General features: G+C 33.4%; 2 protein-coding genes across 2 annotated transcripts; both read right to left on the bottom strand.

The window, feature by feature from the left end:
• Positions 1 to 569: 569 nt before the first annotated feature.
• LOC132713411 (uncharacterized) lies at positions 570 to 1,298 on the bottom strand. Its single transcript, XM_060696000.1, has one exon. It carries the CDS (start codon positions 1,296 to 1,298, stop codon positions 570 to 572), a length of 729 nt encoding a protein of 242 aa, XP_060551983.1.
• A 6,493-nt stretch (positions 1,299 to 7,791) lies between these two features.
• LOC132713410 (uncharacterized) lies at positions 7,792 to 21,314 on the bottom strand. The gene is made up of 3 exons (XM_060695999.1): positions 18,627 to 21,314; positions 14,392 to 14,490; positions 7,792 to 12,137 (listed from the first exon to the last, which is right to left on the bottom strand). Exon 1 carries the CDS (start codon positions 21,166 to 21,168, stop codon positions 18,880 to 18,882), a length of 2,289 nt encoding a protein of 762 aa, XP_060551982.1. The 5' UTR covers positions 21,169 to 21,314; the 3' UTR covers positions 7,792 to 12,137; positions 14,392 to 14,490; positions 18,627 to 18,879.
• Positions 21,315 to 22,686: the final 1,372 nt, after the last annotated feature.

A 22,686-nucleotide genomic window follows, 5' to 3' on the forward strand; every position in this document is an offset into this window, starting at 1 on the left:
AATGACGCGCTAAATGTTAGCGTTATACTATAGGCGCGTCAATGAAAAATGACTCTTATTTCTCTTTAAACGGTCTTTATTTTGGGTATGTGATAAATAGAATATTAAATTCGTGTAAGTTCATTACTGAATTTATTGCACTCGTTGAATAAAATAATATTATGCTCGCCAGAGGCTCGCATAATATAATTTTATTCAACTCGTGCAATAAATTCAGTATTGAACTTACACTCATTCAATATCCTCTATAAATTAAACATACCGATTTTGACTTGTCTCAATACATCAAGTTCCAGATTTAAACTGACGAGATTCTCAATAACAAGATAAAACAAAAATGATGACGTCGACGTAAACATCTTACGGCACGTAAAGTAGCGTAACCTATTGACGCCATTTACTACGTTCACAAATCTGAAGTACTTAGAAATCAGTCCTTGCCATGAAATTACTCATAAATTTCATCAAAATTCTAAATAACTATGTACAATAAAGAGACAAATTTGACCTTTTAAACTTAAATATATGTATATTCGAGTGGTTAATGTTTAAGCTTAGCATTTAAAGTGTCAATAAGCAACATGAGTATGACTAAGGTGAACTTTCAAGTAGACACCGCTCACAAGATTTGTTCCATTATCACTGAACACCTTTTGATATCCTCTTCTAGCCGTAAAACGCTGAAATGCTGCGGTGAAGGAGTCAGTTGTCAAAGTGTGTGTAACTTCAAGATGTACTGCTCTAGTTGCAAGACACGTGAAAAGACAACCGTATCTCTTTACATGTGTACGCTCTGCTTTTACAATAAGTGGCCCAAAGTAATCAATACCTACATTCGTGAACGGAGGTTCATCTGGTGTCGTCTGCTCGGGAAGGAGAGGGGCCATCTGTTGAGTCATTAATGGGGTATGTTGTCGTCTGCATATAATGCAATTCTTTACAATATTTTTCACTGCACTAGGTCCCTGAAGTATCCAGTATTTTTCACGGGATGCGGCTAGAACATGCTGTTTCCCGGCGTGACCATTATTTTCATGTATATGTCGTATTATCATTCTTGTCACGGTATTTTTATTGGGTAGTATCACTGGACAATTACTCTGGTTGCGAGATTGAAGTCGACCCTGTACCCGAATGAGGTCATCATATATCATAGGATTCAATGAAGCTATACTACTGTCCTTTTTGACCGGCTTAGAATTTTGTAAATTGTTAATTTCACTGGAAAATGCTGTTTTCTGTACATACAACATTATATTATGCTTTGCTGTCTGCATTTCTTCTAATATTGTTGCCATCTACAATTTTCAACTTGTGTTTTAGGTATCACTGTCTACAGAAATTCTTGTATCTTGCGACTGCTCTTCTTAGTTTCGTCCAGCTACAATTGCGATCTATAATGCTATCTAGGCATTCAGCTGCAGAAGTTTTATTAATCAGGACTTCCTTCTTGACCTCGTTATCATTTTCTGCTACTTCCGGCGGAAGTGGATTTTTTGTCCATTTTTCAGAGTCTTGCTGAAGAAACATAGGACCATTTAACCATAAATTAAGTTTTTTCACTATCGTATGCACTTATTCCTCTGGAAGCTATGTCTGCGGGATTCGAACTTGTGTGTTGTTTCATGAATTATGCTGAGTCTATTCCCAACAAACGTCTTGAACCGCTTGGACACGTTATTTATATATCCAAGAACAATCATGGAGTCTGTCCAAAAAGTAACTTGGTCAAAGTTCATATCTAATTCTTCAGATAACATTGCAAATAATCTACACCCTACTACAGCGCCAGATAACTCAAGTCGTGGAATAGACATCTGCTTTATTGGTGCTAGATTTTCCTATCACCACGATGAAACAATGTACGTTGTCATGTACGTCAACAAAACGCAAGTAAGCGCATACACCATAGCCTCGTTCCGAGCCATCACTGAATATATGTAACTGGGTATTTCTGACGGTCCCAAATCCTTGTGGTCTGTACCAGCGATTCACAGATAGCTTTTCTAAGCTATAGATAAGGTAGATAACTAAGTTTGCCATTCATTACTGATGTTGTGTGGTATCTGGTCGTCCCAGCCAATCTTCAATCTGCTATACCTTTGGCCTGGAGTGTAACAGGTGACACAAGTCCAAGTGGGTCGTATATAGAACTTACGACAGAAAGAATTCAACGTCTCGTGAAAGGCTTCTTTTCCAATTTTACTTTAAAACAAATTTTATCTTCATTTATATTCCAAAGTACTCCTAAGGCGCGGTCACAAGGTAAGGTATCATCGAAACTCAAATTTACAACAGAAGGGGCGCGTTCGGATTCTGGGATAGCATTCAAAACTTCTCTGCTGTTACTTAGCCATTTAGTCAGTCGAAATCAACCTAACTTCATAATTGACTGAAGATCAGTTGCTAACTATATTGCCTTTTGTTCTGATTCCACAGACTTCAAACAGTCGTCAACATAAAACTTTCTCTGGACTGTAGTAACCACTTCCGGTTCATATATTTCGGCATTGTCAACTGAAGTTCTCTTTAAGGCATACGCCGCACAACTTGGTGATGATGTCACTCCAAACAAGTGTACATTCAAGCGTTAACATTTCGGTTTCTTGTTTAAGTCCCCACCAGGCCACCATAGAAAACGTAAAACATTGCGATCTTCATCCGTAACGCGCACTTGATAAAACATGGATTCTATATCCGCGACAAGGGCTATTTTCTCTTTCCTAAAACGAATTACTACGCCCATAAGACTGTTCATTGGGGCAGTTGGCTATTCAATGAAACGCCTTTATATTTCGCAGCGCAATCAAACACAATGCGAACTTTCCCTGGTTTGTTTACATTAGTAACTGGATGATGTGGTAAGTACCAGATACGTTTGTGATAGTTTTGTCCTCCAATTCCGGTAATTCAGTCGCAAAACCTGTCTGTATATATTCGTTCATGGTAGTTGTGTACATTTTCTGTAACCCTGGGTCACGTGACAGTTTGTTTCTTAGTTGTTGAAGACGCACTTGAGTGAGTGGAATGTTGTTAGGCAATTGTCCGTTCTCGTTTTTCCATGGTAACCCCATCATGTAGTGTCCGTCTTTATGAATAAGAGAAGATTCTATTATTTTCATTGCACTTTTGTCTTCTAAGGACATAGAATTTTTCTCGTTCAATCTGTATTTAAAATCAGTATTCCACATCTTTTCTAATTATTCCTGTAATAATATGTCTCTGAACTGTTCAAAGTGAATATTTACTGCACTGGGAGCTGTATCGTCTTTCAAGGGGCCACGAACGGGAACGCACTGCATATGGTTGGTCACTGTCTCCTGACCGTACTTCTAAGGGGATATGGGCTGATGGGAAATCTGTGCCAATAAGAAGCATTACATCAGTATTGGGAATTTGGGGAATTTGAATGTCAGATAAGTATGGAAAAGTTTTGTAGTCTAAATGCATTGCCGCTGATTTACAGATATCGGTAGTTTCTTCACCGGCCATACCTTACGTAGGGAGACTTCCTCACTTCCGGTTCCGTTTACAGCCATAACTGTAAGGTCCGCCTCATGCCCATAACTCGTGCTGCTAGATGAGTTCACGGTTGATATTTGAAACGTAATTGACTTACATTCAACATTTGACTTCTGTAACAGTCTCTCGTCACATAGTGCTTTATCAGCACCATCGTCTAACAGCGCGTATGTATGACACTGAATCCCGTTTTCGCCTCTTACAATCACAGGCACAACACCCAAACAGTTCTTCACAAATGAACTCTTAACAGCTGCGCAATTCACCGAGGATTGTGTGACTGAAGCCTCATTCCGTGGTCCAGTCCAACTATGTAGTAGAATATTGTGTTTAATTCTACAATCCGGCACGGTACATAACTTTGGTTTCCTACAGTTATTAAAGGAATGATTTCCTTTCAAACAATTGAAGCACAGTTTGTTCTTTTTAACCACTTCGTTCCGTTCTTTTAAATTCATAGACTTAAATTTTACACATGAACATAAATCTGCACAGTTACCATGGTAACATCTACATTTTCGCTCGTACTTTTTCATTTCCGTATTACTCTGAGTAGTCAGTGTTGTTATATCTTTTGATGGTTTTTCAGCATAAGATCGACCGGAAGTCGTCTTATGTTCCACTTTTAATGATCTATTCTCCTTGACAATGTCTATACCGTACATGGAATTAGCAACTTGCGACTTTTCATCTACAAATCTCGCTTAATCGGAAAACTTTGGTTCTCTGCCAGACTCATTAATCACGTGTGCGATCTCAACCCAGTTCACTCTCAAATGCATTGGTAACCGCTTCACTATACGTTTCAAATTTTGAGAGTTATCTATTTCACAAGAGAAACCCAGTTGTGACAACGTTATTTCACATTTTTGCATTTCCATGGCTAAATTAGAAATACCTTTAATGTCAGATGCTGATAACTGGGGGCCTTCTACAAGTTTTTCAATGTATGTCCTCGTGATCACGTGCAGACGTCCATAACGAGAGTATAAGATTTCGCGTGCGCGTTTGTATCCTTCACTTGGTTCTAACAACACACAGTCTTCGATACAAATTTTTGCTTTTCCGTAACAGTATTGTATTAAATAACTCAACCGTTGGCTGTCATCAGAAACTCTATTTTCTATATTAGTTTCAAAGTTCTTTATAAACTTGCAATATTCCGTTGGCTTTCCGCTGAAAGTTAATAGTTCCGGTTTCGGTAAATTGAATCCCTCGTGCAGCGCGAAAGCAAGTTTTTGAAATGCTGTATCAATACCGGATTCACTAACGTCGGAATTTCTTGTACATGATCCGTTACCAGATACTGCGTTTAGCGTGCGATTTGACAATTTGTACGATTCAGTATTACTCATATCACGTGCAGCACGGGAATAGGTGCGTTCAACACTGTCGTCTGCATCAAATCCGCTTGTACCGCCCAACATTCTGTGATGATTATTATTAATTCAATCATCGGATAATAAACATGCTGACGTATCACTTCTGGATTTGAAAATCCCATCTTTGCCTTTAGGACGTTTATTTGAATTTTTGTCACTAGGAGACTCTCTGCTTTGAAGATTCATCCGCGTTAACACAATTTTCTTGCCAGACGGATTCTTCTATTTGCGCTTCTTCAAGAACAATCTGTTGATCAAGTAATTGCTGTTTAAATTCGAGTTCCTTGCGCGCTAATTCGAGTCCATGTTTTTAATTTTAATTCAGCAATCAAACGTTTTGCTTTCGCACTTTTCAACTTTGCCTGTGATGACACGGAATTTGCACTGCTAACTGTAGATAAATCTATTCGAAACTCTTAACTGGTTACCGTTCCTTGACAGATGTAAATACCACACGGCGGTGCTTGTTTTTAAAACTTTAAATAACATGGCACCGACTTATATGACAGAACTGATGACTTTATCCGACAACAAAATATATAACTTAAGATCTAGGTCACGAAAAGATATTGTATTATGGACAAGACCTAAAACAAATTATATTAAAGACACATTTTCTTATTATGGTATGAACATTTGGAACAATATAATACCTTTAAATATTCGTAATGTTAATAACCTTAAATGTTTTAAAGAAAAATACAAAGTATATCTTGATGTTCATATGAATGAATGAGTGAGTGAATGAATGAATGAATTAATAAATGAACGAACGAATGAATGAACGAACGAACGAATGATGCAATATACGTATATGTTTAAACAAATTGTTGAGTGTCTGTCGAAAGTATATGAGTTGTATTATTCTAAAAATTACATATAATACGTTCATTTTTCTACCTATGCATGTCCTGTTGTTGTTGTTGTTGTTTTCTATTTCAGAAGGCCACATTGGAAATAAGATATATATGATTGTTATTGTATGTTCTAAATGTGTAACCTTCTTTATATAAAGATATTATTATTATTATTATTATTATTATTATTATTATTATTATTATTATTATTATTATTATTATTATTATTATTATTATTATTATTATTATTATTATTATTATTATTATTATTATTATTATTATTATTATTATTATTATTATTATTATTATTATTATTATTATTATTATATAAAACATCATCATCAGGTATATTCTGCACAGATTTCCACTGTGAAAATCTTTCCTGGCACTCAAAGAAGTTTTGACTACAATGTTCATAATTCAATTCAAGCGTTTTCCGTACATCCGGGTCTGAGCATAAGTCTAAGCATAACAAATGTGCTGATTTAAATGATTCAAAGCGCTCACACAACGTGTCATACAATATTTGTACATCATCTGCGTTCTCATGTGATATCATTTTCAGTTCTAAGTCTTTGTATAATCGCGTCAATTTTCCTAGTTACGAAGAACGTGAACGCTTAACACTACCAAAATCCTCATGCGTAGGATCTGTTCCATTTTCGGTAGATACTTCCTCCATATTGAAGGAATAGAGAATTGTTCGGGAACGTGGGTTCTACTTCAAATAAATCTAAACGAGTTATCACTAGGAAACAATTTTTTTGTTAAATTAAACATACCGATTTTGACTTGTCTCAATACATCAAGTTCCAGATTTAAACTGACGAGATTCTCAATAACAAAACAAAACAAAAATGATGACGTCGACGTAAACATCTTACGTCACGTAAAGTAGCGTAACCTATTGACGCCATTAACTACGTTCACAAATCTGAAGTACTTAGAAATCAATACGTTTCTAACAATGTATGTTAATATCAAGAAATAAAGGGGAATAACTCGAGAGGGCATAAAATGGATTCACAGTAGCCATTTTGTATCAGTATGGTACGGTTACACAGGGAAAAAACAACATGATATATTTTGGTCACGAGATAACTCATTCCAAATATATAAATATCTCGTTCTTCTTTCTAGGGGGCAGTATATTGTTTCCAGGATATTACGATAAAAACACTTTGTATCTTTTGTAAAAATTGTTTGGTACTTTCACTATTAGGTCAGATTGCTAGGTTTGGTTCTTGTATCTAGGTGCTTTCCATCTGTCCGTCCGAATTTCGTTTCAGCGCTAGTTCTCTGCAACTACTGGCTGGAATTCAACGAAACTTTATGGGAAACATAAACACTAAGAGGAGATGGGTATATCGTTGCCTTGTTTAGGTCAGGCGCTTGAGTACAGAGTTAAGGCCCTTGATTATACATAAAGAGCAATAATCGTGCACTAGTTCTCTGCAACTACTGGCAGGAATTCAACGAAACTATGGGAACCATCAGTACCAAGACAAGATGTGCATATTGTCGCCTTGTTCCTATCAGACCCTTCAATACAAAGTTATGGCCCTTGATTAGTTAGTATGCATATATAGCAATAATTGTTTCCGTCCTACTTCTCTTTTTATAATGTGGCTAGGTTTTGTTATAACTAGAAGTGTACATCAACTGGCCAGCATTTGATTTGTGTATCTGAGTAATTTTGTAATGTTTCTTTCTTTCTAGACAACATCAATCATAAGGTACTATCCTTGTCACTCTGGTTCATATATTATACCTTCATAATAAGCCACCTTAATTATTGCTTCTCAACAATTTGCATCTGTACAATACGACCACTCGAACTTGTTAAGATTGAGAATCAATCATGTGTGTACTATGTATTCCTGGACTAAACCAGTACTGGTGCTACATAATGAGTATTTCCCCAATAGGACACAACATCCAGGATAATTGTGTACAGCTACATACCCCAAATTTACCTTTTAACGAAATTGATTTACATGTATTTGTATATATTATAACTAAAACATCAATGTTGTTTACAATTTTATTTGTATTAAATATATGAACTATGATATAATCTACATGTATAGAACATTAATTTATAAAAAATAAGATTTCTGTAAACATATCATACTTGTAATCAGTACTGACAGTATAATTATTATAATATATATAACAAAATGTACTTTTTCATATTTATCTCCCCTTACTTAATAATATGTAAAACAGTAAATCAGTAATATTGTAATTCTAACATTTTCTAAAACTTCAAAATGTCAAATTTGTTGTAAATATCAGATTGCTGAAAATAAGAAATAAAATGATAGCATTTTGATGTATAATGGGTCTTTAACCAACATTTCATCAACAAAAATCATTATAAATTTTCATCATAACGTCTTAAAATAGTTTTACAACAGCCTCTCTTCTATTGCAAATAAGTTGCAATGACCTTCAAAGCTGTTTTGTCAGAAGGATAAAATGATATTTCATGTTCAACTTGATATGGACTTTAAGGCCTATTATGCCTCAGAAATCATTTTTTAACTTTATTTTTAGTATCTTGTTACAGTTTCAAAACAAAAAAAAACTCATTCGTCATGAAATTTAACCATCTTTGATCGAGCTGCTTTGTTGGCAATTGATTTAATTGTAGTGAATTATAATTTTATATGAAAGGAAAACTACTACTTTTGTTTACATTTTGTTAACTTTAGGACATATAACTGCACATTCAGCGCTACTTTCCCCAGCTGTTAAACATCTTAACATGTTCTAAATCAATTATAAAAATATTATTAAACACATTTTTGACATTTCTAATGAATTGAATAAAAACAGATTTCAGAGACAAAATGTGCCTTTAAAGGTATGCTCTACACGAAAATTTAGTATAAACTGTTACAAAGGTGAATAACTACAAAATTTACACATTGCATATACATTGTACCTCAATCAGATATTTAGAAGTACCAAAAACGTTTCATGTAGATACATTGAATTGTGTATGAGTTGTGTCCGGCAATAAATGAAATATGGACATTTACAAAGCCTTATGGGCAATAACTCTAAAAATGTGCACAAGACAGCAATTTACCTCAAAGGTTCGAAACAAAAAAATAAGCATTGCAGTTTTTAAAGGGCTTTTATGTCTAAAATGTGTTATATGAGGGTATGATTTTTATAGTTCACTGCAGTTTTCTTAATGAGATTTATCTATCTATGAATTTTCAAGTTCTTCACTTCAACACTTTAAAAAATTAACCTTGGAGGGACAAAACTTAATATGAAAAGGCATGAGAGAAAACTAAGGTGATTCTTGAATAATTACCTTCTTAAACCTTTGTTGTATGAGAGTAAAATTAATGATTGTTTTATAGAGAACGGGTGCTATATTGAATACATACATAAAATACAAAAATACTCATCTATGTAAATTATACAAATTCCACTGAGAAAACTATATACATGTATACAAAAATCATAATAGTAACATGATGGCCATGATGACCCTTATGAACCAAGTGTAAGTAATTATTACAATCTTTACAAATTTGTTGTATGAGAATATTATTACTGATATGATTGTGGATTTAGAGACTGGGCGCTATATTGAATATATACACATAATACAACAATACTTATCTTTGTAAATTATACAAAATCATACTAAGAAAACTATATACATATATACACAAAAAACATCTCTTAAAGTAACAAAAAGGCCATGATGACCCTAATTTGCCATATTTCATGTCATAGTAGCATAACAATATCCCATTGTTCTGGATGTATCCTTATTGTGTTACCTGAATGTATGTATTTAACATAGGTAAGTAATATACATGCCATTTTCTGATCACTGAATATAAATTATGTACATGCATATAAACAAAGTAGTTTGACAATGAGATACACAGTACCTCAAACACACAAAAAATAGTATTTAGAGCATATAGATAACTTATAAATACATATGTATATACTTGAGCGGACAATAGAACAACATCAAATCTAACTAGAACATGGATAAGCTATACATTAATATATTATGTACAAATATACATATCAACCTATTATTGACACATCTGAACAGAACTAATGAAGATTTTTTATTTTCTTGCATGCAAGGGACATAAGTATACTATGGAGAAATGGTACAGTTATAAGTTGTCAATTGTCAATGATAACAACTCTCACACTACTGGCAGCGTTGATTATTAATATTAATATATTATACACCACTTAAGCACACATCTGCTGAAAGTTAAAGATACTTTTTTCACCTCTCTTTATTAAACCAAGGAGGCATTTGTTTAATTTTATAAATTCCTTAAATACTTCTGAAAGTTAATACGGTCATTTATAAAAACTGTTTGTTTGCTAAATTGCTATATAACCCGAAAGCATCGGTTATATATTAAATTACAGCCATTTTATCTTGGTCATATAACTTGTTGAGTCATCATAACCAATGATATATTTTTATCTTAAAATAGAATGGTCTGGAAACGCGCTATGTAAATCCTTCTCGCCACAATATAACATGTCTTGGTATAACTCGGTATAGTTTTCTATACGCAAATTATGTAAGTGTTCAACAAAAGGAGGAAAACCTAAATACAGGAGCAAAATGAAAAATTCTGACAATATGATGTTCTTTAAAAATCTTTAAACATGTGACTTAAAGATAAATATTTCAGGTAATAAGGTCATAAAGCCATTATTTGTTGAACGACATATTTGCCAACAAACGATGCCATTCTTGAAAATGCATCAAATTTAACATCAAATATTTGTAAATAACATTGTGAAATATTATAAAATCATCTTTACATGATACGATTAAATAACATTTTTTCTTCGTAAAATCAATTTCTATTTTGGCATTGAACAATGCATAATTAAAAAAAAAAGTTTATGAAACTTGGACCTATTTTCAAATAAATGCAGTAGATTTTTACCTTGACACCGGGAATGAAAAAATCCAAATTCCATTGCAAATCTATAGAATTGTTACTTTTTAAAGTAAAATCTGATACTGTAATGTAACCAAAATTAGTTTTCAGTAACCTTTTATCAATTTATCTTCTAATTATAATTTTGAATATTGATGCACTATGCCAGATCATGGTTTGTAGATTTCCTAATTTTATTTCAAATTCATGTATAATAAATTGTTACTTTTCAAAGACAAAACTGATAATGTAATGTAGCCAAGATTAGTTTTCAATATTTTTTGATTGATTTATCTTATTATTTGAATTTTGAAGGGTGATGTACTATGCCAGATCACAGTTGGTAGATAACCTAATCATGTGACACAACTGAGACATCTTTTTTCCGACTCCAGACCATTCTATTTGAAAGACCCTGTCTTAATTAAGATTTAACCAATAGCAAAATGCAACATAATTATATACTCTATTGCTCTTTTTACTGTAGTTATATTGCAACTTTCAAATTTCCTTTTCCTTTTTGTAACGTAAAAAGTAGTAAATCAACAAACTTATACTCATCAAAATTACTATGGTTCAAACAATATAGTGATTTTTTTTTCAAAAGCTAGTCATTATGTAGTGATTTGTTTAACTATTTCACTCTAAAATAGCGGAACATAATTTAATCTTATTAAAATAAAAACAATTTAAATCATACTTTCTTTAAAGTGAATTGGTCTACAATAAGAGATATAAATACCATAAATAATTATTTTATAGTAAGTATTTAGAATCATATGTTAAAGCAAACCACAAATAATTGTATATGGGTGTTATTGGCAAGTGATAGATACATGATCCGATACAACATATTAATATATAGTATATGTGTATAATAAAGTGTTTTAGAACAATTATATATTATGTCCATACTAAATCATTTTAGAACTCTATCAACATTTCCAAAATATATCCAAAATGCACATTTCTTATTGTCTAATTGTGGTCTTGTTATCAAGACTTATGGAAAATGTGCACAATGTAGACCAACCCACTTTAATTATAAGCGTTTTGTTACAAGTTTCATTTGTGTTTTCTAAAGGTATGAAAGTAGTTCACAAACAAAGTTTTCAGAAGGATATTTTTAAATATTTCACAGCGGCCTTGGTAAAAACTTTCTTTACAGATGTAAATTCTTCTTGAAGAAAACAAGTTTAACAAGCAAACAAGTATAAACGATGCAAAAGTTTGCTGGTCTGTCTTTGTTTCAGCATGGAACTAGAAGATTGTACAAGGTATTGGTGATGCACTGTTTTTAAACAATATTCTTTTGGATATTTTTTTGTAAAGCCAGGAACCAGGTGTTAAGTATTCATATTGAACTCTAGTAGAAGCATAATCATCATTGTCACTGTAGATTTACTCGAGCTGATTATCTGAAAAAAAGTATAAAGAATAAATGAAAAAATCAAAATATAAAAAAGTGTAACAGTGTAGATTACAGGATTTATTAAGTATAATAATATATATCTATGTGTTTTATGATTCATACACATTAAAGGTGAACCTAAGTTAATGCAAATCATAAAATTCCATACGTGTAAGTAACTAATTTATTTTTTAATTAATTTTATGTAAACTCTATTTATTAATATTATAGTGGCATGTGTGACTATTTTTTTTTGTTAATCAATATAACATATTTATTTAATTTTACCCATGAAATATGGTGCTATATCAGTCAAATATATTTCATATTTTTTAAAAATAAATATGAAATATAAATATGAAAGTGGGCGGAGTCAAAACTCATATTTATTTTAAGGGACTTCTTTCGCCGTTTTGTTTGAAAAATCTGATTAATACAAAACAACTTTTTCTTGAATATTGTTTTGAAAACTATCTAGCATGATAGAAAATGGTCTAACTAAGAAAATTAATCCGAACACCAATATCTTTATTTCAGTAATTAATGCTGTACAGACGTTTAAAGAGTTGTTTACATGACGTCACAGCGTAGCGCCAAACAGCGCGTGCTTACGCATAAATTACTACGCGCTGTACAATTGCAGTGGGATTCGTTACCATTTTCTTTGATAATGAAATTAAATAAAAAGGTTATTTTTTCGTTTTTCGTGAAATATGGTATATATTTTCACTCAACATGATAAAATGCCACATATTTTCACTCGCCGTACCGGCTCGTGAAAATATGTGGCATTTTATCATGTTTCGTGAAAATATATTCCATATTTCACGCAAACGAAAAAATATCCTCTTATTATCACACACCCGTGCCGATTTTGCGACTCCGTAAATATGGTATTGCACGGTCGTGCATAAATTTTGACGTGACGTCATTAGCGTTATACAAACATAGCGTAAAGACGCGCTAAATGTTAGCGTTATACTATAGGCGTTCAATGGAAGATGACTCTTATTTCATTTTAAACGGTCTTTATCTTGGGTATGTGATAAATAGAATATTAAATTCGAGTAAGTTCATTACTGAATTTATTGCACTCGTTGAATTACATAATATTATGCCTGCAAGAGGCTCGCATAATATAATTTTATTCAACTCGTGCAATAAATTCAGTATTGAACTTACACTCATTCAATATCCTCTATATAATACAACTCGCCCAATCGCCTATAAGTCTCCTTCATTTGTAAAAAATAGTTGCCATTAAGTGATAGAAATATGGAGAGAATATATTGAAATTGCCCTTAATATGGATCATTATATCTCCACGACCTGACATGTGAGTAGAACCACAGACCTTCTGTAAGCAAATGGAATTGAATAATACATATCCTGCCGGCCAGCTGAAATGAATTATTTAAGCATATTAGCTGGAATACAAGTAGAACTACGGACCATCTGTAAGCAAACTGAATTGAATTATTAAGCCACGAGCTGATATCAGAGTAGAGTAAGCCAACTTAATCATAATGGAATAATATAGGCATGATCTGACAATTTCAGAGGGGAACCTCTGGCATTCCGTGAAGGAACTGAATTGAAAATAACACCTTCCCCAAGCCAGCTGAATTGATTTTTTAAGCATAAGCTGGTATCCGAGTAGAACCAAAAACCTCTGTAAGCCAACTGAATTTTATCATCTAGGCAAGAGCTGACATCTATGTGGAAACACTGCCTTTTCCAGTCATATAAATTTAACTATTTGACATAAGCTGATATCTGTTTAAGAGGCACTAGCTGATATCCGAGTACAGGCGGCCAACTGAGTAAAAATATAGGCATGCGATGACATCACAGTATAAACCTCGGGCCTGCTGTAAGCCATTTGTGCATAATAGCGGACATCTGAGTAGAACCACGGCCTGTTGTCAGCTAAGTGAATTTAACTATTTGGCCTAAGCTGATATCCAAGTAGAACCACAGACCATTCATAAGATAACTAGTACCAAACTATGCTTAAGATGTATTAAACTCAGATGGTAATGAAACTTGGTTTACAAAACTTGGCGTAAAATGAAATATTTTTTCAACAATTTCTCTAAAAATCGTTCATTCATAAATTAAATTAGTTATCGTTCATTCATAAATTAAATTGGTTGAATAAAGCAAATGTCTTTTGCATGGAAGCTGTTTTCGATATTTTATTTTACTATCTTTATTTGATTTAATTGATCTGTCAATCATAAAGATTATTTAAGGCTTACCTTGTAAACAAAGGAACATGGTATTTTTGTTGCTCGAAATAATCTAAAACTTCACAAATCCTAATTCTGCATCACAAAGATTTTGATCTTTAAAGGCCGCTGAAACGAGAAATAAGACACAAGATTAACGCATACATGTATTTTATTAATGGGGAAATTTTGCAGAACAATGTTTTATTCTAATGTAGTCCACAGGTGCTCGTCCAGTCTTGGTACCCATATAAAAAATGAAGTTAAATAAAAAAAAGAACAAAAAACAAGAGGGCCATGATGGCCCTGAGGTCGCTCACCTGTATATAGCCCCCCCATGGGCCAATTTTTAGTCCCCTACCGGTTTAACCGGAGGGGACTTTAGGTTTACCCTCCGTCCGTCTGTCTGTCTGTCCGTCTGCCTGTCTGTCAGTCAGTCCGTCCACAAAACTGGATCCCGCGATAACGCAAAAAGTACTGAAAATATTTTTATGAAACTTGATATATATATAGATTACAGTATGGAGATTATGCACGTCTTTTTCTTTTCTTCCTATGTTGAAAATTCTGGTTGCTATGGCAACAAATAGTCTGAAAATATGGCAAATTTAACACATAAACTGGATCCAGTGATAACTCAAAAAGTACTGAAAATATTTTTATGAAACATAAAATATGGGTAGATGGCAGTCTGCAGATTATGCACATCTTTTTCTTTTCTTCCTATGTTGAAAATTCTGGTTGCTATGGCAACAAATAGCCTGGATTTCAAGATTTCTGATTTAATTTTTTCAGTTTTTTCACTAAAAGTTCTTTACTTCTTAAGGTGTTTACTTCAAACTTTAAATATAAGTTTCTGGTCATCAACCACATCATATGTGGCAAGGTTTATAACTCTAGCACAAAAATTATCAGTATTACCTCCCTTGAACTTAGAATTTTTATGGAAAAAAAATGTTGTCTTTTTAAAATAATTTCTTTATTTCCTAATATATCTACTTCAGACTTCATATATATGTTTCTTATTATCACTCAACATTTTTGAGAAGGTTAAATACTCTAGCAAGACTATTTCCAGAATTATGTCCCCCTTGAACTTAGATTTTTTTCGAGAAATTGGTATTTTTTACTCCAACTTCTTCATTCCTTATAAGATTTACTTTAAAATCCCACATCGTAATAATATGACAAGGTTGTATAAACATAATTGCCTTACTAGGCAGGGAAACTTAACACATTACTGTGAAATAGACAAACTTAGAACTCAAAAGATTTAAGTTCATTCATGTCATTCATTCACTGGTAAAATTGAAATCAGAATGTTGCTGGGGTTCTAACCGGTAGGGGACTTATGGATTGCTTGCAATACTATGATAATTGCTTGTTACCCAAGAGTTTTATTTGTTTATTTGAACAGACTTGGTAAACACCCATAAGAAGATGTTTCATGCTAAACATCTAAGTTCTAGCTCATTGGGTTTTTTAAAAGAAGATTTTTTTAAGTTTTTACTATACACATATAGTTAAAAACAATGACACCCCTGGGGCAGGGCCAGTTTTGATCCCCAGGCTTTTATTTGAACAAACTTTGTAGATATTTACTTAAAGATGTTTCATGCTTAATATCTAAACTCTAGCTATTTGGGTTTTTTCAAAGAAGATTTTAAAGTTTTTGCTATACACATATAAGGAAAATCAATGACCCCCGGGGCGGGGCCAGTTTTGACCCCAGGGCTTTTATTTGAACATACTTGGTAGACACCCATTAGAACATGTTTCATGCTAAATATCTTAGCTCTAGCTCTTTGGGTTCTTTAAAATAAAGATTTTTTAAGTTTTTACTATATGCATTTAGGGAAAATCAATGACCCCCTGGGGCGGGGCCAATTTTGACCCCAGGACTTTTATTTGAACAAACTTGGTAGACATTCACTAGAAGATGTTTCATGCCAAATATCTAAGCTCTAGCTCTTACGGTTCTTTAAAAGAAGATTTTTTAAATTTTTACTATATGCATATAGGGAAAATTAATGACCCACTGGGGCGGGGCCAATTTTGACCCCAGGGCTTTTATTTGAACAAACTTGGTAGACACTCACTAGAAGATGTTTCATGCCAAATATCTTAGCTCTAGCTCTTTGGGTTCTTTAAAAGAAGATTTTTTAAGTTTTTACTATATGCATATAGGGAAAATCAATGACCCCTGGGGCGGGGCCAATTTTGACCCCAGGACTTTTATTTGAACAAACTTGGTAGACATTTACTAGAAGATGTTTCATGCCAAATATCTAAGCTCTAGCTCTTACGGTTCTTTAAAAGAAGATTTTTTAAGTTTTTACTATATGCATATAGGGAAAATCAATGACCCACCGGGGCGGGGCCAATTTTGACCCCAGGGCTTTTATTTGAACAAACTTGGTAGACACTCACTAGAACATGTTTCATGCCAAATATCTTAGCTCTAGCTCTTTGGGTTCTTTAAAAGAAGATTTTTAAGTTTTTACTATATGCATATAGGGAAAATCAATGACCCCCTGGGGCGGGGCCAATTTTGACCCCAGGGCTTTTATTTGAACAAACTTGGTATACATTCACTGAAAGATGTTTCATGCCAAATATCTAAGCTCTAGCTCTTACAGTTCTTTAAAAGAAGATTTTTAAGTTTTTACTATAAGCATATAGGGAAAATCTATGACCCCCTGGGGCAGGGCCAATTTTGACCCCAGGGCTTTTATTTGAACAAACTTGGTAGACACTCACTAGAAGATGTTTCATGCCAAATATCTTAGCTCTAGCTCTTTGGGTTCTTTAAAAGAAGATTTTTTAAGGTTTTACTATATGCATATAGGGAAAAACAATGACCCCCCGGGGCGGGGCCAATTTTGACCCCAGGGCTTTTATTTGAACAAACTTGGTAGACACTCATTAGAAGATGTTTCATGCCAAATATCTAAGCTCTAGCTCTTAGGGTTGTTTAAAAGAAGATATTTAAAGATTTTTCTTTCGGTTGCCATGGCAACCAGTGTTCTGCATGGAATTAAATTCTTTGAACAATTTTTAAAGGTGACCACCAAAGGAACATTCCTGTGAAGTTTGGATGAAATTAGCTCAGTGGTTTATGAGGAAATGTCATTTAAAAGAAAAGTTTACGGACGGACGAAGGACGGACGACGGACGGACGCCGGACGAAAAGCGATCACAAAAGCTCACCCTGTCACTTTGTGACAGGTGAGCTGAAAAACATACATCAAAAAAACTATTTTGGGTTGAGTGTAAGAAAAAAAATGAATTTTTTATTTCCTATATACCATTACTATGTAGTTGGAGGAACACGAAATAATGTTTCATGCAAAACATCAAAGTTTTAGGCCCTTGTTGTGAATTCAAATGATTTTTAAAGTTTTATGTGTTTATCAAAAATCCATGACATCCTTTTATTTAAATCCAACAGCTAAAATTTAACAAACTTGATTGATTTCCACAAGAGTATGTGATTTGACAAATATCTAAGATTTAACCTTCATTATATAAGGGAAGAATATCTAAAATGTTACCCATATACATTTAAGGAAAATCTAAGACCCCGCCCTTCCCCCCCCCCTGTTGGGCAAATATTGACCCAAGGACTTTAATTTAAACAAACTTGGTACAGGTAAACTAGACAATGTTTAATGCAAAATACCTTAGCTTTAGTAATGATTGATTTAGAAAAGATGACTTTAATAATAATAAAAAAAATTATGCCCCCCCCACCAGACTGAGTCAGTTTAGACCCTAGGGCTACTATATGGTTTAAAGGAAACAAGTTGACAGGTCAACATTTAAAGGAGACACTTTTAAAATTAATTAATGATTTAAAGAGTCTGGCAATTAAATTGTTACTAAAAATAAAAATCTAACGAGAATATTTCCGAAAATAAGAAAAGAAAAACAATCTTATTTTTTAAATTAATAAAATGTATAGAAGAAAATAGAGAGTTAATTAATAACCTGTGTCCACCTACTGTATGTGTACATACAATTACATGGACTATGTTTAAAAATACTTTATTTTGATTAAAAAATATATATTTTGGGAATAAAAAATTCATGGTAAATATTAATTAAAAATTTAATTTATTTACATCAAATATATTTTCAAGTAAAAGTTAATAAGAGTATTGTTCACTGTTTATAATCTATTTCAGTTCTTACATATGCATGTATATAAAAATACAAAAAAATATATAAAGGTAATAAAAAACATTCAATATAAAATCACTCACCTGCTAAATATTTTCATATCCTAATCCATTGAAATTCCGTGAAAACTTCCTTGAAATATTTCTATTATTAAATATTTTTATTTATAAACAATTGTCACTTAAATTATTAATTGAAAACGGAAGTACATGATTGTCCTAATAAAAGTTTGATGAGTCGCCATTTTGTTTCTAAGTGTCCATATTTAAATTGTTTTTATTTATTAAAATCATTGAAGTCATTTCATTAGTTTATTTTACAATGTTTTTCCTTTGTTTATTCTTTACTTGGTTTTATTGTTATGAACTCAATCCCCCACCTGTCTTGTATCACATGAAAAGTTTGTGAACTCCGAATATTTTCTCTAACACGGTCATGTTCTTTTTCCGGTGTAATGGCGTCCATCTCTACTGTAACTGACTGCGGCAGATTTTCCAGCACGGAAATAAAGTTCTGTAAACTTTCTGCAGACATTTCTATCTCCCACAACTCCACACGTTCAATATTCAACATGTCACGTGACAGTAACAATGAACTTTCATCATCTAGATTGATGTTCCACAACGTAACATCAACTAATGACGGTGTTGTTATATTTAATTGTAGTCTCCCAGGTAACTCCTGCAAGTATAACTTTGATAGAGTTGAATGTTGAGACAAGTCCAAGTTCCATCTCTTACAATCACGGCGGCGGCCATGTTCTTTACAGTCTAACTGCCACAATGTTAACTCTTTCATTGATTTTTGAGCGGAGATAAAATTGTAAAATGTTTCCAGTATTTTGTGAGATAACGTGAAGTGTTTAATATATAAATATTGTAAGTTTTGTACTCGCGCTAAATTTTCACTGAGATTTTCTTCATCATTTATCCATGTACCCTGCCGCAAAGTAACGCACTGTAAACTGGGAAACAATATCCGGCTTATCTCATCCTCCTTCCAGTCACCATGATAGAAAAGTTTCTGTATATGACTGAGATCTGTGAGAGAGAATAAATCTATAATTTCACGTAAACTCCTGGTGTATATATAAAGTGATTTTATGTTGGTTTTATTTTGTTTTAATAAACGTTGTAACAGCTTACTGTGCACCTCGGTGTGCCGGACAATGAAGAAATCTTGTAAACATAATTGAATATTTTCACTTTCAGGCAATTCTTGTAAACACGACATGAACATTTTCTGTATGTTATACAATGGAGTATTGTATATGTCCTCGTAACGTGTCCTAGTTCTATAGTCGCGTGTTTCCTCGTCTTCATTTATCACAGACATCAAATCATTTAATATTTCACACATCCAGTCAGCATTCATTCCACTTATAAATTCACAAATTTTTGACATGTCCAGAATATCTTGAACAGTTCTACATTTTTCTACAACAGTTTTCTGAGCGTCACTTTGAGAACTTATAAATATGGCGGCAAAGTATTCTTGCACTGTTTTGTGAGAAAACGACACTTTAATAATTTCTTTAATTAAAGTTTTACTTCTACTTTCTGTCAGTATTCCTGAGAAAAGACTTAATTTCATGTCGTCTGCTTTGAGATATATATTAGCAACCATTCTATCAAATAAAAGCGTATTTTCTCTGTTTTTGTTAAATAATGTTTGGTAAGCTAGTTCTGCTAATGATGTTATAAGACTGTAAAACTTTTTACAAAATTCATGACTTTTGAAGTATTCTGGAATTTCACTGGCAGACGATTCACGAGATGGTTGAACTTCCGGGTGTTTCTTTGACGTTCTCGATAATAGAAATTCAATGATATTGGTGTAAATTTCATGTTTTGAATTTCCTATAGGAATGTTGTTGCACCACAGGCAAACTATATACATGAGGAGGAGTGGAATCACTTGCATGTGCTCTAGGCGACGGTCACGTATCACTTCATTAAAGTCCCATATTTTACTCTCCAGTACTCTATCGTCACGGACACCGGTCATTTTTCTTATAGCATTTTCTTCAAGTTGCCGCGTAGAATCTGCACTTAATTGAACCAATTCTACTTTTTTGTTTATTTGACTTGTTTTGAGATTTGCGACTCCAAGCTTCCACGGTCGAGTTGTCGTTAGAATAACACAATTATCACGTACGTACCGATGTGGGATTTTTTCTGTTACTTCGCTACAGCTATTATCAGGGTGTGTCCATTCATCAAGACCGTCCAAAATAATCAAGCATTTTTCTCTACGTAAAACTTCATCTTGTATTGCAGAAGTAGGAAGTTTCCTCGTAATTTGCTGTTCAATCATAGCGTCAATGTTGCAAACAGAGGTACAGTCTCTTAATAAAACCAAAAATAAGAACTCAAAGTCAAATAACGTTTTTAACTCGTCGTCTTTAAAGCAGGCGTAGTTTTCATTGTGACAATGAGCTTGACACCACGTGACTGCAAGATACTTTGAGAAAGCAGTTTTTCCAAAGCCTGCATCAGCTGATAGATAAATTTCTTGCTGATCTCGACTTCCGGTTGAAAACAGGTCTTTCAAAGACTTGATCGGCGTTCGTTCCTCTTCATTGGAGTTTGGAGACTTCTGTTTCACGGCGACTATATCTGGCATCACGTAGAACCCAGCTAGAGGTGTCTCTATTTCTTCAAGAAGCGGTGAGAGAGGTATTGAACTACACCTTTTTCTGTAAAATTTAATCAGGTCGCCTTGAAGTTCTGAAAATAGAGTAGAAAAAAGTGTTAATCAGTGACAATGTGTTTGCTAACATCAATTTTGCAATCAGGAAATGCATACCGCAAATAAGAAATGGTTATGTAACACTATATTTAGATGCTATGTTTAACTTTAATAATGCATATTCTAACACGACCCGCATTTTTCTCTATTGAACATAGAAGAACCGAAAGTGTGTGTTATTATGCTATAAAGTCACTGTTTGACGTTCTATATTTAGACATGTGACGTAATCGTTTTACATGTGACGTAACCACTATAAAATCCGACGCGCTGACAATAAGTACGGTCACAAATCAGGCGCAATTTTGCTTAATATCAGGTACGGTAGCATTTATTTGTTGATGTCGTGTTAGAATCGAAATAATATATCCAAATCGGTGATTTTATCGCTGGATAACATCACTGTTTGTCGTTCGGATGCGCATCATTATATCACTCGGGCTACGCCCTCGTGATATAATTCCTCACATCCGAACTCCAAACAGTGATGTTATTGAGCGATAAAATCACAGTTTGAGATATATTATTTCTTAAATAAAAGTGACATTATGCCCATCTAAAGGTATACAGTGAGTGAACAGGTAAGAGTCAAAATTAATTTTCATTTCGCCATAATTCTTTTGTTTTAATAATTTACTTGCATAAACAATAAATAACCACCGGATTCAAACGAAATTTTAGTAAATATCATTTATTATTTACCTGTAACGTTCAATTTAAAAGAGTTGGACAGTCTTTCTATATTTTAGGCAGATATTAAATTTTATCCTAAACATTTTCCAATATAATATATTGGTCAAACATCATTTATACAGTCAATCCTTTAAAATATAAAGTCAATTCAGCGCAACTTGACAATGAAAATATGAGCATAATGTCACTTTAACCCTGTATTAATAATTGCAGAAGTTCATAAACAAAAGTTTTTTTTCCATACATCGTATGCTTGAAAATAAAAACATTTGAGCCGCGTCACGACAAAACCAACATAATGCGTTTGCGACCAGCATGGATCCAGACCAGCCTGCGCATCCGCGCAGTCTGATCAGGATCCATGCTGTTCGCTTACCAACTCTTTTACAAGTAGCAGCATGGATCCTGGTCAGACTGCGCGGACGCGCAGGCTGGTCTGGATCTATGCTGGTCGCAAACCCATTATGTTGTTTTTTTTCGTGACGCGGCTCATTTTACTTCTTCATTAATGCAATCAAAACATACGAAATGTGTTTGATAATGTACATGTATAACTTCAAAATGGCATATGGTATCCGTATTATGCACATAACAAATGAATATCTGCGACACCATAGTTTGGGAATCATGGAAAAATGTTTCAAATTCCTGGGAATGGTGGGGACAGGAAGGTGGGGAAAGTAACAGTTTTGGGACTTT

The sequence above is a fragment of the Ruditapes philippinarum genome, unplaced genomic scaffold (assembly GCF_026571515.1).
Source record: "Ruditapes philippinarum isolate M1 unplaced genomic scaffold, ASM2657151v2 ctg8541_1_1_1_1, whole genome shotgun sequence".
Taxonomy (NCBI): Eukaryota; Metazoa; Mollusca; class Bivalvia; order Venerida; family Veneridae; genus Ruditapes; species Ruditapes philippinarum.